At 44.0% G+C, this 16,377-nt stretch overlaps 1 protein-coding gene across 1 annotated transcript; it reads right to left on the bottom strand.

Moving 5' to 3' along the window:
• Window positions 1-4,583: 4,583 nt before the first annotated feature.
• On the bottom strand, window positions 4,584-12,395 carry FUT4 (fucosyltransferase 4). The gene has a single exon (XM_061440189.1). The coding sequence runs from the start codon at window positions 11,672-11,674 to the stop codon at window positions 10,478-10,480; it is 1,197 nt and encodes a 398-aa protein (XP_061296173.1). The 5' UTR covers window positions 11,675-12,395; the 3' UTR covers window positions 4,584-10,477.
• Window positions 12,396-16,377: the final 3,982 nt, after the last annotated feature.

A 16,377-nucleotide genomic window follows, 5' to 3' on the forward strand; every position in this document is an offset into this window, starting at 1 on the left:
GTCCATCTTAAAGATCAGTCCTGAGTGTTCATTGGAAGGACTGATGTTAAAACTGAAACTCCAATACTTTGGCCACCTCATGAGAAAAGTTGACTCATTGGAAAAGCCCCTGATGCTGGGAGGGATTGGGGGCAGGAGAAGAAGGGGATGACAAAGATGGCTGGATGGCATCACTGACTCGATGGACATGAGTTTGAGTGAACTCCAGGAGTTGGTGATGGACAGGGAAGCCCGGCGTGCTGTGATTCATGAGGTCGCAAAGAGTTGGACACAACTGAGCGACTGAACTGAACTGAACTGAAACCCTTCGATGTGGGAGACCTGGGTTTGATCCCTTGGTCAGAAAGAGCCCCTGGAGGAGGAAAGGGCAACCCATTCTAGTATTCTTGCCTGGAGAATTACATGGACAAGAGGAGACTGGCAAACTACAGTCCATGGTGTTGCAAGGAGTCGGACATGACTTAGCAACTAACTTAAGCCCCTCCCAGTCCTGACTCCTGCTTCTTTCCAAATGTCAGACACTGAGGTCCCAGCAAGCTTCCTGGTAAGCCAGTGCAAAACATGTGCCTCCATATTTTACAGATGAGAAAAATTCAAATTTAGAGGAGTTGAGAAGATTGCCCATTTAAGCAGCAAAAGATTAGGGAAACTTATGTAAATTAGGACAGAGGAGCATACTCACAGTTATAGCAAAACTAAAGACAGGGTACTATAATGAAAGATTTGGAATCAAATGGAGTTATATTAGAATCCTGGATCAGGTACTATCTGTAGGACTGTACACGCTTAACCTGTTTCTCATTTTTCTTATCTCTATAATGGGAAAAATACCAGCGTTAGTGATCTATTGTTATATAACAAATACCCCTACACAAATCCTAAAATAAGAGACATATATTATCTTACAGATCCTGTGGACCAGGAATCTGGGCTTGCCTCACCTTGGGGCCTCTGACTCCAGGTCTCTTAAGAGGTTGCAGTTAAGATGTCAGCCAGGCCTGGGTCTCCTCTGGAGGTTCCGCATCTGGCGGGCAGGACGCAGTTCCTCACTGGGTTGGCCAGAGGGCCTCCCCCTGTTTCCTGTCCCAGGGTAGCTTACATCCCGTCAGAGCAAGCAAGCTATAAAGCAGGAAAGGCCCCCAGAACGGAAAACCAGGCTTTTCATGATCTAATCTCGGAAGTGTCAGCTTTTCACTTCTACCATATTCATCTCTTCATTAGCGATGAGTCACTAAATCCAGACCAAACTCAAAAGGAGATAATTACACAAAGGTGTGGACTGCAGGTCAATGGGGGTTATCTTAAAGACTGACTACCACAATGCCTAAAATTAAGAGTTAAAAAACAGAAAAAGAAATATGTAAAGCATCCTGCATATACTAGGAGCTTAATAAATGACACATTATTAGTGAGCTACAATTTCTAGCCAAAAATCCTTGTTTAAAAGTAACAAATGTATACGTATATACATATGTGTATGTGTGTATATATATATATCTCCCAAAGAAGGAGGCTTGACAAATCCTTAGATGTGACTCATTTTTATCTAAACATGTTTTTGTTTGATCAGTGTGATGGTGGTGCCTCATTGTATTTCAGATTAAGTTTCAGGAAGTAGAACAGAAATTTCTAAAGTGTTTATCTAACATTATGAGGAGGAGGAAATCACAGGGTATGAGGGGTGTGCCTAGTTGCTAGGAGAGCAAAATCCCTATAGAGACTGGACATTTAGGTTAGTTCCCTGTCTTGGCTATTATAAGCAGTGCTGCAATGAACACTGAGGTGCATGTTTCTTTTCAGACCACGTTTTTCTCTGGATATATGCCCAGGAGTGGGATTGAAGTGTCGTAAGGTAGCTCTATTTGTTTTTTAAGGAACCTCCATACTATTCTCCATAGTGGCTGTACCAACTTACATTCCCACCAACACTGTAAGGGGTTCCCTTCTCTCTACACCCTCTACAGTGCTTATTGTTTGTGGATTTTTTTTATGATAGTAATTCTAGCTGGTGTGAAGTGATATCTCACTGTGGTTTTGATTTGCATTAATCTGATAGTGATATTGAACATCTTTTCATGTGTCTATTGGCCATGTGTATGTCCTCTTTGGAGATATGTCTATTCAGGTCTTCTGCCCATTTTGGAGTGGGTTATTTTGATGCTGTTAAGCCCACAAAGGTCCGTCTAGTCAAGGCTATGGTTTTTCCTGTGGTCATGTATGGATGTGAGAGTTGGACTGTGAAGAAAGCTGAGTGCCAAAGAATTGATGCTTTTGAACTGTGGTGTTGGAGAAGACTCTTGAGAGTCCCTTGGACTGCAAGGAGATCCAACCAGTCCATTCTAAAGGAGATCAGCCCTGGGTGTTCTTTGGAAGGAATGATGTTAAAGCTGAAACTCCAGTACTTTGGCCACCTCATGCGAAGAGTTGACTCATTGGAAAAGACTCTGATGCTGGGAGGGATTGGGGGCAGGAGGAGAAGGGGACGACAGAGGATGAGATGGCTGAATGGCATCATTGACTCGATGGACATGAGTTCGAGTGAACTTCGGGAGTTGGTGATGGACAGGGAGGGCTGGCATTCATGGGGTCGAAAAGATTAGGACACGACTGAGCGACTGAACTGAACTGAACTGAACTGATGTCCTCTTCGGAGAAATGTCTATTCAGGTCTTCTGCCCATTTTGGAGTGGATTGTTTTGATGCTGTTAAGCATCATTGGCTGCTTGTGAATTTTGGAGACTAACCCCTTATCAGTCACTTCATTTGCAAATATTTTCTCCAAATGTGTGGGTGTCTTTTCATTTTGCTTACTGTTTTCTTTGTTCTGCAAAAGTTTTTGAGTTTAAGTAGGTCCTATTTATTTTTGTTATTTCCATTATTGCTGGAGATGGATCAAAAAAAGATGTTGCTGTGATTTATGTCAGAGAGTGCTGAACATATATACTTTTTGAGTGCAGAGTCCTTGCCTTAGTTTCATTTACAACCCCAAGTCCTAGCACAGTATCTGCACAAAGCAGACACCCAAGAAATGTTTGCAAAATGTTGTTGAAATCCATTTCCCTATAAAATAATTCAGATTAAGACTTGTAATTCTCATGATCTAACAGAGCATTCATTTTTAGCATATTTAGGGAAGATTCAGTAATTTTCAAAAACATTAAATTGAAGATCTCAGAAATACAATTCTTTACAAGTTACTTGGAATAGTTTTCCAATAGGGTTGGTTCCCCATGACACTAACAATGTACTAAATGTTCTTTATCCCTTCTATGTTTTCCTCTGACTCTTCCTCAATGGAGTCAGTTGGTGATTATGGCTATTTAAAAAAAAACAATAAATTTCTCTAAAAATAGATTCTGAGTACAGTTGAAGCATGCTGACTGGAAATAAAAAAAATAAAATAATCTGTCACAATGTGATTTTTTACAAGATGAGAAAGAAGGATTCACAAGAGTTCAAGAAGCTGTTGTAATCAATTAAGGGGCACTTCTATATTTCTGCTGAAATGTTAGTTTATTCCTTGTTAAGTTCCTGACTCTGTGTCAGTGATTTTAAACTTCATAATTTCGCTCCCCATTTGCCAAAGGATGCTGCATTTCACATGGGAACGAAGGTTTCTCTGGAGGACAGGGGTACTGAATGGCAGATCTTACACTGTCCCTTCATTCTCCAGACACATGTTCCTCCTTTATCCTATTTTCTTTGTCATCTCACCGTATCTTCCCTCTCCTCTTTTGCTACCTTCTCACTTTCTCTTCAAGCACTTTGTACTCATTTACCCCAAGGTCTTTTTTTTCTCTTCCCACCTCACATATATTCACCACCTGTTCTGCTTTATAATGCATTTCTTATAACTCTTTCATTATGGAGTCCTCTTTTCCTGTCACATCTGCTCCTACCCTCACTGGCCATCATCATTTTTCAGTACTTAAATGAGCACATCAGTGTGCGTCTATTGGAGAAGGGAAACTAGGGGCTGCCCCTTGGACAGTCCAAGTTCCTCTTTTCCCCTTTTAATAATTTGAGCATCAGCAGTTAAGAAAAGAGATACTTCTGCCCACCATCACGTTCCTAGACTTTAGTTCACCTCTTTTATTTTTTAGTTTTTTGGCCATGATGCACAGCCTGTGGGGTCTTAGTTCCCTGACCAGGACTCAAACCTAGCTCTTGGCAGTAAATGTGCAAAATTCTAACCACTGGATGGCCAGGGTTAACTGGTGGTTAACCAGGTGGAATAATTCCCATTATTCCACCTCTTTTAAAAATGGTATTATTTAATTTAGAGCACAGAAGCTAGAGACAGTACAGAGGACATCTGAGCACTTAGCAAAATAAACTGGAATAAGAGAAAAGAGTATGCTACTTACACCCTTGGAGATGAATCACTGGGTTAAAGTGAAGAAGCCAGGCAAGAAAGAGCAGAGGGCAAGCTGAATGAGACCTTGTGTGGTTCAGAAAAATCAAAGTCATCACATTTCAGTTTACCAGTGACCTTACAGAAACCCCTTGACCAAGAAACACCCAATGTATCACTGTTGAATTCACTAGTTCCTGGGGAATATACATTATAAAAAAAAAAAGAGTCATTTTTCATCTCATTACTTTAATCATTTTGTCAAAATAATCTGAACTTGGGTACATAAATGCTCAATTTGTATTAGAATGTGCACCTTAAAAGTCCCTGAGAAACAGTTAAAAATGATTGAAATGTATTCAATGCAATTATTTACCATACTAATTGCCAAGGACTTGGCTCCCTTCTCTGATACTTAAGGCATGTGATGTATCATACATGTATATACACACAACATCAAAAAACTTAAGGTCACGGCATCCAGTCCCATCAGTTCATGGCAAGGAGAGGGGGAAAAAGTGGATGCAGTAACAGATTTTATTTTCTTGGGCTCCCAAATCACTGTGGACAGTGACTGCAGCCATGAAATTAAAAGATACTTGCTCCTTGGAAGGAAAGACATGAAAAACCTAGACAGCATATTAAAAAGCAGAGACATCACTTTGCTGACAAAGGTCCAAATAGTCAAAGCTATGGTTTCTCCAGCAGTCATATACAGATGTGAGAGTTGGACTATAAAGAAGGCTGAGCGCTGAAGAATCGATGCTTTTGAATTGTACTCCTGGAGAAGATTCTTGAGAGTCCTTTGGACTGCAAGGAGATCAAACCAGTCAATCCTAAAGGAAACAACCCTGAATATTCTCATTGGGATGACTGGTGCTGAAGCTGAAGCTCCAATACTTTAGCCACCTGATGCGAAGAATCGACTCACTGGAAAAGACCCTGATGGTGAGAAAGACTGAAGGCAAAAGGAAAAGGGACTGGTGGAGGATGAGATAGTTAGATAGTATCATTGACTCTACAGACATTGAATTTGATAAACTCCAGGAGATAGTGGGAGACAGGGGAGCTTGATGAGCTGCAGTCCAAGGGGTTGCAAAGAGTCAGACATGACTTAGTGACTGAACAACAATATGTTCACATATATAATGTGTAATATTTATAATTACATATTCTATATATTTATTTTATATTAATGCCACATCAGAGTCGCCCTCTCTGGTGCCTGCATTTTTGTGTGTGTGTGTGACAATTTACTGATGCTGCATAGTAAATAATTTCCAGACTAGAAGGCACTTAGGGAGGTAAATTCATTCTTTAAGTCCTAGGATGTCAGTTAGTAGCGTAAGAGCAATGGAACTAGAAGGTTGTGAGAGATGATGTTGTCCAACTCCCTCATTTTTCAGTTCAAGTGACAAAGGCTCAAAGGGGTTGTGACTTGCACAAGCATGTCTGGTTCTGCCACTATTACTGTGAAGTAAAACTGGAAGTGTTAGTAGCTCCAGTTGTGTTCAACTCTGTGACACCATGGACTTTAGCCTGCCAGGCTCCTCTGTCCATGGAATTCTCTAGGCAAGAATACTGGAGTGGGTTGCCATGCCCTTCTCCAGGGGATCTTTTCCATTCCACCCGAACTCGGGTCTCCTGCATTGCAGGCAGATTCTTTACCATGTGAGCCACCAGGGAAGCCCCAACTATTACTGTAGTCTTAGACAAGTCCTTAACTACATCTGGACTTCCACTCCCTTCTCTGTAAAATGGACAGGTGATCATCACAGCTAACATCTCTCAGGTGCTTCCTATGTTTCCCACACTGTCCTGAGTACTCTAAGTGTCTAATTCTCCCAACACCTTCATATATTATATATAATTACCTTCAATTAGAGATGAGACTATCAAAACACAGAAAGCTTAAATAATTTGCCCCCAATAAGACAATTGGGAAATGTTGCAAAGCTGGCCTAGTAATCTAGGAATAACTAGCTCCAAGATTCTCAGATGCCAATTCTTAAATCCCTTCTAAGAAAACTCCATCAGGAAGCTTCTCAAATTCCTCTAGCTCTGCAAGTCGACAGCAGAGTTAACAAACTATGGCAACGCCTTTGTTTACAGATAGGCAGTGGCTGCCTTTGCACCACCAACAGCAGAGATTAGTAGAGGCAATAGAGATTGTATTGTCAGTAAAACCTGAAATATTTACTCTCTGGTTCCTTACAGAAAAAATGTATGCTGATACCTGCTTTAGAGCTTTGAAAATTTAGAGTACACTGAAACTGTACAGGATTTTACAATTTCAAAGCACCTTGGCAAATGTCAACACATTTAATCCTTGTTTTGCAAGGGTCATTCACTCACTATAAAGGAGGAAGTTAATTTAAGTAACTTGCCTAATCAGGGTCACAGAGGCAGTGGCAGAACCACATACCCAGGTTTGGACTCCAGATTGTGAGCTCCTTCCACGAAGCTACCCTCTCTCTTCTAAATTACTGCTAAGGAAGGGTTTGGAAACTGGAAAAGACCTGTGAATACTGAAGGTGAGTCAGACTGTCTTCCTGTTGTCAATATCATTCCAGGTGCACTGGTAATTAAAGTCATCAAGCACTAAAACTAGTAAATTAAATTTGTAATAAATTGGAAAGAAAAGTTTAAGAAAGCCATTTTAGAATGTGATGTATTTCTATGTATTTTTGTACTAACATATGAAATTTTAAACTGCTCAACTTAGAATGACTTGAAAAATGAAATTACATAAAACGAACAATTGCCCATTTTTCTTGCTATTTGATGAGATTAGCCTTAAAATAAATTGTTTTTTTCCTTACCTAGGATTTTCCCATGAATAAAACTGCAATTATACCTTCCTCATGCTTAGCAATAAAAAAATACATGGTTAAACAGACTTAATACTAAAGAGAGTAGTAGTAAAATAATACTTAATATAACTTAACAAAAACTTAATATAACAAAACAAATTTAAAACAAAATTTTTTTCAAAGAAAGCATAGGTGCTTCTTCCTACCCTGCAAATTCAAGCTCAATCTAAACAGCAATGATGCATCTTGAATAGCAAGTATGGCTAGCTTTAGGGATTCATTTGAAATACATGATATGAGGTCACTTGCTTTTTATTTCAGATATATTCTGTAACATATCTTGAGATTTAATTTCATAATCCATATAAGCGGATATGGAGGCACCCTGAAATCACTCCAAGAAGGGGAAAAAACCCTATTTTTCTGTCACCAATTGAGTCACCACTACGTGTTAGACACCTTTTTATTTATTCTCTGAACAGCTCATAAGCTGCTATGAAGCCAATTCCTGCTCCATTTTACAGATGAGAAAACTGAGGCCCAGGGTTATTACCAATTTGCCTGAGGTCACATGGCTGGAATTCAAATCTAAGCCAGAGTACCTTCAAAATCCAAACTATCTCCCAACTGTCCCATGTAGATTTCCAATAACCCCAAGATCATTGGCCAATAAGTCATAAATAGTTATTTAAAGAGTAGAATTTTTCCTTCTTTACTGAATGACTCTACTTTGATACTGTAGTTCTGCCCATGCTATAATATTTCAATGAGAAATTTTATCCAGGGATTTCAATTTCTCTTATTAAGGAAAAGGAAGAACTGAAGCACCTAGATTTTAGTGAGTTTTTCAAGTCTGCAACAAATGCTCACAGACAAGTTACTTCATGAATCAGCTCATTGTACTAATCAAATGCAAAATTACTGTTTACAGCAGAATTCTGTATAAACCTAATTAATGTTGGACCTCATCCATAATAATTAGTCACTGAAGGTGCTTATTATAATAAATCAAAGAGGAAAAAAAGAGCCCATTATTTTAGGCTTTAAATCAACTGGCTTTCTAATAATTGATTTATGGTACTATTAATGTCACTTTATTATTTTTTATTAATTTAATACATTAATAATAATTATTATTAATTTATTATTAATGTCACTAATTTATTCTTCCTCTTCAAATTAGGAGTTTGGGATTAACAGATACATACTATTATATGTAAAACAGATAACAAGGACCTACTGTATATCACAGAGAACTATATTCAATATCTTGTAATAAGCTATAATGGAGAAGAATCTGAAAAAGAATATATATACCTATAATATATGTTATAGAGAATGTAGGGCTTCCCAGGTGGCCTTAGTGGTAAAGAACTGGCCTGTCAATGCAGGAGACATAAGAGACTCGGGTTCAATCTGTGGGTCAGAAAGAATGTTTACCCACTCCAGTATTCTTGTCTGGAGAAACCCATGGACAGAGAAGCCTGTAGGACTACAGTCCATAGGGTTACAAAGAGCTGGACACGACTGAAGCTACTTAGCATGCATAGATAATATACGTATTATATATTACATATATATACACAACTCAATCACTTGGGTGTATACCTGAAACTAACATCACATTGTAAATCAACAATGTTAATTAAAAAAAAAGAATGTTACTTTAACAAATAAGTTCTGCCAATTGCTTTCTGACAAAAGTAGATTTCAACAGCCTTAATGATAGGGACCTTGTCTTACATATTTTTGTCTTTCTCACACTCAGGGTCTCACACAGTGCAGGTACATGGTGACACCTAACATGCTGTTCATTCGACAGTTTTTAGTCAATGAATATAGTTTCAAAGTTGGTCCCACAGCACAGTCTCAAGGGCCATAGAAATGTTTGTATCTGGATGGTAAAGAATCTGCCTGCAATGCAGGAGACCTGGGTTTGATTCCTGGGTCAGAAAGATCCCCTGGAGAAGGGAATAGCAACCCACTCCAGTATTCTTGCCTGGAGAATCCCATGGACAGAAAAGCCTGGCAGGCTACAGTCCATAGGGTCACAAAGAGTCAGACATGACGGAGCAACTAAGCACGTCCACGAACGTACTACTGGGCAGACCAGAAATCCGGTGGCCCCAGGCAGAATTGCAGATTTTTGTAACAAAAGATAAAGTTTTACTGCAGGCACAGATTTAGTTCTATTCCCTAGCAACCATTTAACTTCAAACTGACAAGAGTCAAAAACTGCCATTAACAGCCACCAGACTTTTTTCCTTTTGCATGATTCCATAATACAGTGCAATCTCACTCTCTGTTCTGCAGAGGGGTAATGCCAGCACCCCTGGAGGACTGACTTTCTGGGTTTAAATTTCAGCTCCCGTAAAGACACAAAAATAAATAATTCTGTGGAAAATGACAGTATGGCTTCCTTTTCTATGTAAACACAGGCTGGATTTCTGGGATGAAGGGAGAAGAAGGTTGCTTCTGCTTTATTTTCACATCTATAATTATGCTTTTTTAAAAACCCAGGTTATAGAAAAACGGATACAGAAGAAATCAGGAGATGATTATTCACATTGTAAAGGGATTCTCCACAGGGTTCCATAAACACTGCGCTCTCTTATAACAGTGGATTTGATTAAAAAGCGGCCTTTCAGGAATACATTTGTATAAAGCGAGGTACACCAAATATTCACTCTCCCTCTTCTCCAAGGACAATCCAGCATCTTGTTTCCATTCATAAAGCAGGGGAACAAACAACAGTAGTTGTTACTGAAGTCAATGGAGTCTTGGATCACCCTCCTCACCTTTCTTAGGCGATGAGGCTTTGAGGAATCCAGGTACAAAGAGTAAGACCCTGGTGGCCACAGTCCCTTCACTATCCTGCAACAAGGCTCTTTCTAAAACCAGGGTTTTGCAGCATTTGGCCCAGGGACATGTGACTGGAGGAGTCTGTGAAATTTGGACTCAGCACAGGTCACAAATATAGCCTGTGGCTGATGAGGAAATTCAGAGCCACAGACCATGGTTTCTTGTAGGTAAGCTGTTTCCTCACCTTAAAATGAGGAGGAAACGTCCCCTTCTTCATCCCTGAGCTCGGATGCCCTCGGACAACCGCGAGTTATGCAAAAGCCATGAGCACCCAGGATCCTTCCCACCCAGTCTTTGTGTTGAATGACATTAATTGGTAAATCAATTTGTTCCCATAGATTAAAAACGGGTATTTAGGAAATGCAGTCCCACGACTTGGCCGTCAAGGAGAGGCACCGCAGAGCATCCAGACATGGCTTCCAGGGTCACACCCAGGGGGACAATGACCTCACTGTTGAAACCAGCCAGCCAAGTTGGGGACGCTCTTGCGTTGGTTCCCAGCCTTCTGCACAGCCTGGCAGGCCAGGCACCAGGGCTCGTCCCAGAAGGAGGTGACATGCACGGCATGGCTCCGGCGCCACCTGAAGTAGCCGCGATAGACAGTCGGGTTTCGGTCCAGGAACTGCAGGTGGGCGGCCAGGGAGGAGGCAGAAGGGAAGTCGTCCACGTGGATGAAGGCATTGGAGGGCACGAAGCGCTCGTAATTGGTACGGTTGGGGCCCAGCACGACCGGCACGGCCCCGGCCAGGAAGGCGTTGCGCCACAGCTTCTCGGTGATATAATCCAGGTGCTGCGAGTTCTCGAAGGCCAGGTAGAACTTGTAGCGGGCCACCGTGTGCACGAGCTCTGCGTCGGGCAGCGGCTGCCCGGGCCCGCCCTTGCCGAACACGTCCACGGTCACGTATTGACTCAGCTGGCGGTAGTAGCGCACGCGCGCCTGGCGCTCGTCCCAGTTGCTCACCACCCAGGCCACCAGCCCCTGCTTCCGGGCCAGCGGTGGGACTAGCCCCGGCGGCTGCTCGCTGGGATGGGTCCTGGGGTAGAGGTAGCCGTAAGGCACGAAGATGTCCGAGTCGGCCCTGTAGGAGAGCGTCCAGTTGAAGATGTTACCTGCCAGGCCCTGCAACCCTGGGGAGTGGGAGGGCGACTCGAAGTTCATCCACACCCAGCGCTGGCCCGGGGGCCGGGGGCCCAAGGCGGCCGAGGTTTCGGCCTCAGCCTCTTGCCCCTCGTCGTCCATCACCAGCCCTTCCCGCTCCTCCACCGGGGGCATCTGGACGCCCCAGGGCGGGGGCCAGTCCGGGGGTCCCTTCACCAGGTCTCGGTGGTGGAAGAGCACCGCCTGGGCCTCCTCGTAGGCCGCGCGATCCGTGTGCAGGACGCAGCCGCTGATGTTGAAGCGCCGCTGGCAGTCGGGGGGCGGCCTGCGGGGGTTGTGTCGGCCCCTGAAGGGCTCCCACCACAGCAGCACGTTCACCGGCCGCGGCGGGCTGGGGGAGGCCCACGGCAGAGGCGGCAGCTGCTTCCAGCAAACGTAGATGGCCACGGCGGTGGACAGCAGGCTGGCGGCCAGCAGCGCCAAGTGGGTGCCGGGCAGCCCCGGACCTCCGCGCCGGGCGCCCCGCCGGCCCCAGCGCGCGCGCATGGCGAGCGCGGGCAGAGCCGCCGCAGCCGCCGCCGCCCGCCGCGCGGCCGCGAGCGTGGAGCGCCGGCGCCCGCTCTCATGCTGCTGCAGCGGCTCCAGCCTTCTTAGGCGCTTGCCCCCCGCCCTGGAGCGCGAGAGGGCGGTCCCGGGATCTGAGGACTCGCGGGTCCTGCTCTCCTCCCCGCCGCTCCCTTCCCGGCGAGGTTCCAGGGTGAGGAGGGCGGACCCGACGACCCAACCTGGCGCCGCTGGGTCCCTCCCCTCCACCGCGTCGCCGGCCCGACCGGCCCGGCCAGGCCCCGGGCGCCTCCTGCGGCACCTCCGTCCGCTCCTGCGCCCCTCCAGGGTTCCTGGATTTCCCCTCCGCGGCCCACCCCGCGGCTCCGGATGCTTCTCTCCGCACACCCCACGTCTCGGCCCGAAATATTCCCTCCCAGCTACGCCCCAGCCCTCAATCGCGGTGGCCCAGACGCTTGCCTTCCAGGGTGAGGGCCGGGCTCACCCCGTGGCGCGGGCAGGCGGCGTGAGACCCTCCCGAAGCCTCGGTGGCGGCGCGAGAGGAGGCGGGCACCGGAGAAAGGCGGCCCAGGGGTGGGACCGGGGAACCGCTTCCTTCCTCTTTTGCTGTCCGGGGTCGGTTACGCCTGCGGGAGGGAGGGAGCCCGCGAGGCCGAGGTGCTGAGCGGAGGGAGGCGCAGCCTTGACCTCGTGACCTGCCGCCGACCCCCGCAGGTCGTGCACTCTGCCTCCTCGGCGCGGCCACAGAGGTGGTGCATTTTGTGAAACCAAGTTTTCCAGGAAAGCCTGCTGTCAAAAAGACCTTCGCTTTGCCTATGCTCCAGCAGTGGAGAGAGAATTGTTTCTGAACAATGGAATTGTTCTGTTTCTTCCCTCCGCCACTGAATGAACGCTTCTGCCTGCTGGCTCAAAACTTTCTTTGTACCAGGGCTAGGAGAACTCATAAACCAAACGTAAAAATGTGGCCCTTGTGGCCATTGTCCTCAGGGAAATGCCTGCCTATTCAATGAGATGGATGAATGAACGCCACCTTTTTTTTTTTCTTCTAAGCACTTAAGAAACGGCTTATCTGCACTTAGGAATAGGAAGATCATTCAAAACACAGGACTATAAAATGATGACTAAGATAAATATCATAGCATCCAAGTTTAGGATATAAAGGATAAGTATCACAGTGGTACCTTCTGGTTGATCAACGAAGCAACCGAGGCATCTACCTCCACAGTGACTTAAGGAGTTTTTTCCCTATGGCTTGATTTTGAATTTCTGGATTTTGACCTTCATTTATGTAACTAAACTTTTCTTCAGCAAATTTCTAAATAGGGCATGGGTGGGCTGCTGACCTGAGAAGAGCAGGCTGTTTTGAGAGAATTTTTAGAGCCCAGCGGTGCGTGGGTGGTGTCCCAGCCCACTGCCAGGTAAGTTACAAGATGTTAGGGAAGAAATAGACTTGCTGGGAAGGGGCCAACCTGACAGGTGTTTTTGATGTTATGCCGTATGGATTTATTGTGAAGAACTTTTTCATTGTAAACCAAGTACAGATTGTAAAAGCTTCCATAAAAATGGTTTCAGGTGGCACTTCCTGCCTGGCTACACTGACAGCTTGGAAGCTGAAAGAACAGTGTTAGGTGCTCTGGCTATACCCATCAACCTAGTGATACTTTCTCCTACACCAAAACTTTTTATAATGTTTTTCTTTCCATAGAATCACTTTTCAAGATATTAATAGTTAAGCAAATGGGCTTTGAAATAAGATATCTCAGTGATTCTTCAGTTTATTTTTAATTAGAAAGAAAAAACTATAAATGAATGAATAACTTCCTTTCAATCAAAGGAAGGAAAGCACATGTTGGGTTTTCTTTTTATAACGATTCAGAAATCTATACCTTTATGCCCATCCTCTCTCCCCCACTTCAGTAAAATGAGACATCATAGACAGAGCCTAACACTGTGTTTGGCATTTGGTAAATGTTAATCTGCTTGCTTATTTATTCAGTTTTCCCTTGTTGTTGTTCAGTTGCTCAGTCATGTCTGACTCTTTGCAACCCCATGGACTTGCAGCACACCAGGCTTCCCTGTCCTTCACTATCTCCCTGAGTTTGCTCAAACTCATGTCTGTTGGGTTGGTGATACCATCCAACCATCTCATCGTCTGTCGCCCCCCTTTTCCTCCTGCCCTCAATCTTTCATAGCATCAGGGTCTTTTCCAGTGAGTCAGCTCTTTGCATCAAGTGACCAAAGCATTGAAGCTTCAGCTTCAGCATCAGTCCTTTCAGTGAATATTCAGAGTTGATTTCCTTTAGACCGACTGGTTTAAGCTTGCTGTCCAAGGGATTCTCAAGAGTCTCTCCAGCATAACAGTTTGAAAGCATCAGTTCTTCAGAGCTCAGTCTTCTTTATGGTCCAACTCTCACATCTAGACATGACTACTGGAAAAATCATAGCTTTGACTAGATGAACCTTTGTAGGCAAAGTGATGTCTAGGTTTTTAAAATACGCTGTCTAGGTTTGTCATTGCTTTTTTTCCAAGGAGGAAGTGGAAATGGCAACCCACTCCAGTATTCTTGCCTGGAAAATCCCTATGGACAGAGAAGCCTGTTGGACTACAGTCCATGGGGTCACAGAGTTGGACATGATTTAGCAACTGAAAAACAACAACAACATAACCAATTAACAATGCTGTGATAGTTTCAGGTGAACAGCAAGGGACTCAACCATACATATACATGTATCCATTCTCCCTGAAACTCCCTTCTCATCCAGGCTGCCACATAACATTGAGCAGAGTTCCATGTGCTATACAATAGGACCTTGTTAGTTATCCATTTTACATATAGCTGTGTGTACATGTCCATCAAGATTAGTATTTTTAAAAGCTCACTTGTGAAAGGAGATGTGTATACACATGAGATGGGCTTCTGGCATGCTGGCCATGTTTATTGATGTGGGCACTGGTTAATGGGTGTATTTGCTTGAAGAAATTCATCAGACTGTATGCTTACATATGTAATTTTATGTATGTATAGTATGTCAATAAAATGTTGCTAAGAAACAAATCATTCTGTCATCAGTGAAGAATGAACTGGGTATTGTGCTTAGTTTCTCAGTCGTGTCTGACCGTTTGGACTGTAGCCCCCCAGGCTCCTCTGTCCATGGGGATTCTCCAGACAAGAACACTGGAGTGGGTTGCCATGCCCTTCTCCAGGGGATCTTCCCAACCCAAGGATTGAACCCAGGTCTCCCGCATTGCAGGCAGATTCTTTTCCATCTGAGCCACCAGGGAAGTTGGATATTAGGGACCAGGATAAGAGTAGAAGTATCTAGTCCAGTTAGAAAACTCTTGCTATAATTCAGATGTGAAACAAGAGAGCCTGGACTAAGATAGTAGCTGTGAGAATGAGATTAAATTAAACTTAAAGGAGAATCAATTCAGAGATGTGTAGCAGGCCAGTCTCTTTTTCCAGGAAGCCCTCCTGGACGTCCATATGCATACATCTGGGGTAGGTCACATGCCCCTCCTGTGTGCCTCTATATACATCTTTCAGAACATGATTGGGCAGTGATCATGGCTGTTTCTGTCAACCTCTATCCCTAGCACAGAACCAGGCATCTAGTTGTATTCATCATCTCAATGAATACTTGTTGAATGAATAAATGCTCTAATTGTGTTATTAAAATGCTCTGTTAATATCACTGATCCCCAACTAGAAAGTGGGCAAGTATCAGGAGAAGCTGGCTATTCGAATGACTTGTTGTGACTTTAAGAAGTTCCTTAGGCTTTCAGTGGTAAATGCTATACATATATTAATCAGGACCCTGGGGACAGTCATCAGAAACTCCATCAAATTAGGCTGGGTCTCACTGGCACAACCTGGACTAGGCACTTATGCTTGAAGAATCACTGTGGTGAGGGCATGAGGACTCCCTTTAGACCTTCTTCTGGGTCTAGGGGGTAGAATCAATCTCATATAAAGACTGTGGACTAACAATGGGGGGAAAGTAATTCCCCAAAGGAAAAAGTGAAGTGCTCTTACCTGAAGAAGAGAGAAGGGACAGTGGCAGAGACCAAAATCATGTGTCTACCAGCCTTATGCAATTCTAAATAAATTCTAAATCACTTTAGAACTTTAAATATTCTATGATTCTTTTTGACTTTGTAACAATAAGCAAATGCTTCTTTTGTATGTATTTAAAGACCTCCTAGTTTCCACAAAATATTACACAAGAAGAACTGGATTTCAGTCATAAGCATGATGACAATGTCAGGTATCAATAAGGAATTTTGACTAAAGGTTTGTACAAACTAGAGGAGAGCTCCAAAATTCAAGGCTCACTTTATCAAGATGGTTGAGGGATCCATGCACAATGGGACCGAGGATGGTGTATTCAGTTCCAAAATTTGATATAGGGACTGGATTCTCTGGGGGCAAGAACCAGGCCAACTGTGGTTCCTAAAAATTCAACTCATGCTTTGTTCTTCTCCATGGAAAGAGTTCATTTTAAGCCTGTCCTGCTGCTCCTCAGGACTTACCAAGTGGTGCAGTGGTAAAGAATCTGCCTGCCAAAGGAGGAGATGCAAGAAACATGAGTTCCATCCCTGGGTGGGGAAGATCCCATGGAATAGGAAATGGCAACACACTCCTGTATTCTTGCCTGGAAAATTCGATGAACAGAGGAGCCTGGCA

The sequence above is a fragment of the Bos javanicus genome, chromosome 15, assembly GCF_032452875.1.
Source record: "Bos javanicus breed banteng chromosome 15, ARS-OSU_banteng_1.0, whole genome shotgun sequence".
Lineage (NCBI taxonomy): Eukaryota > Metazoa > Chordata > Mammalia > Artiodactyla > Bovidae > Bos > Bos javanicus.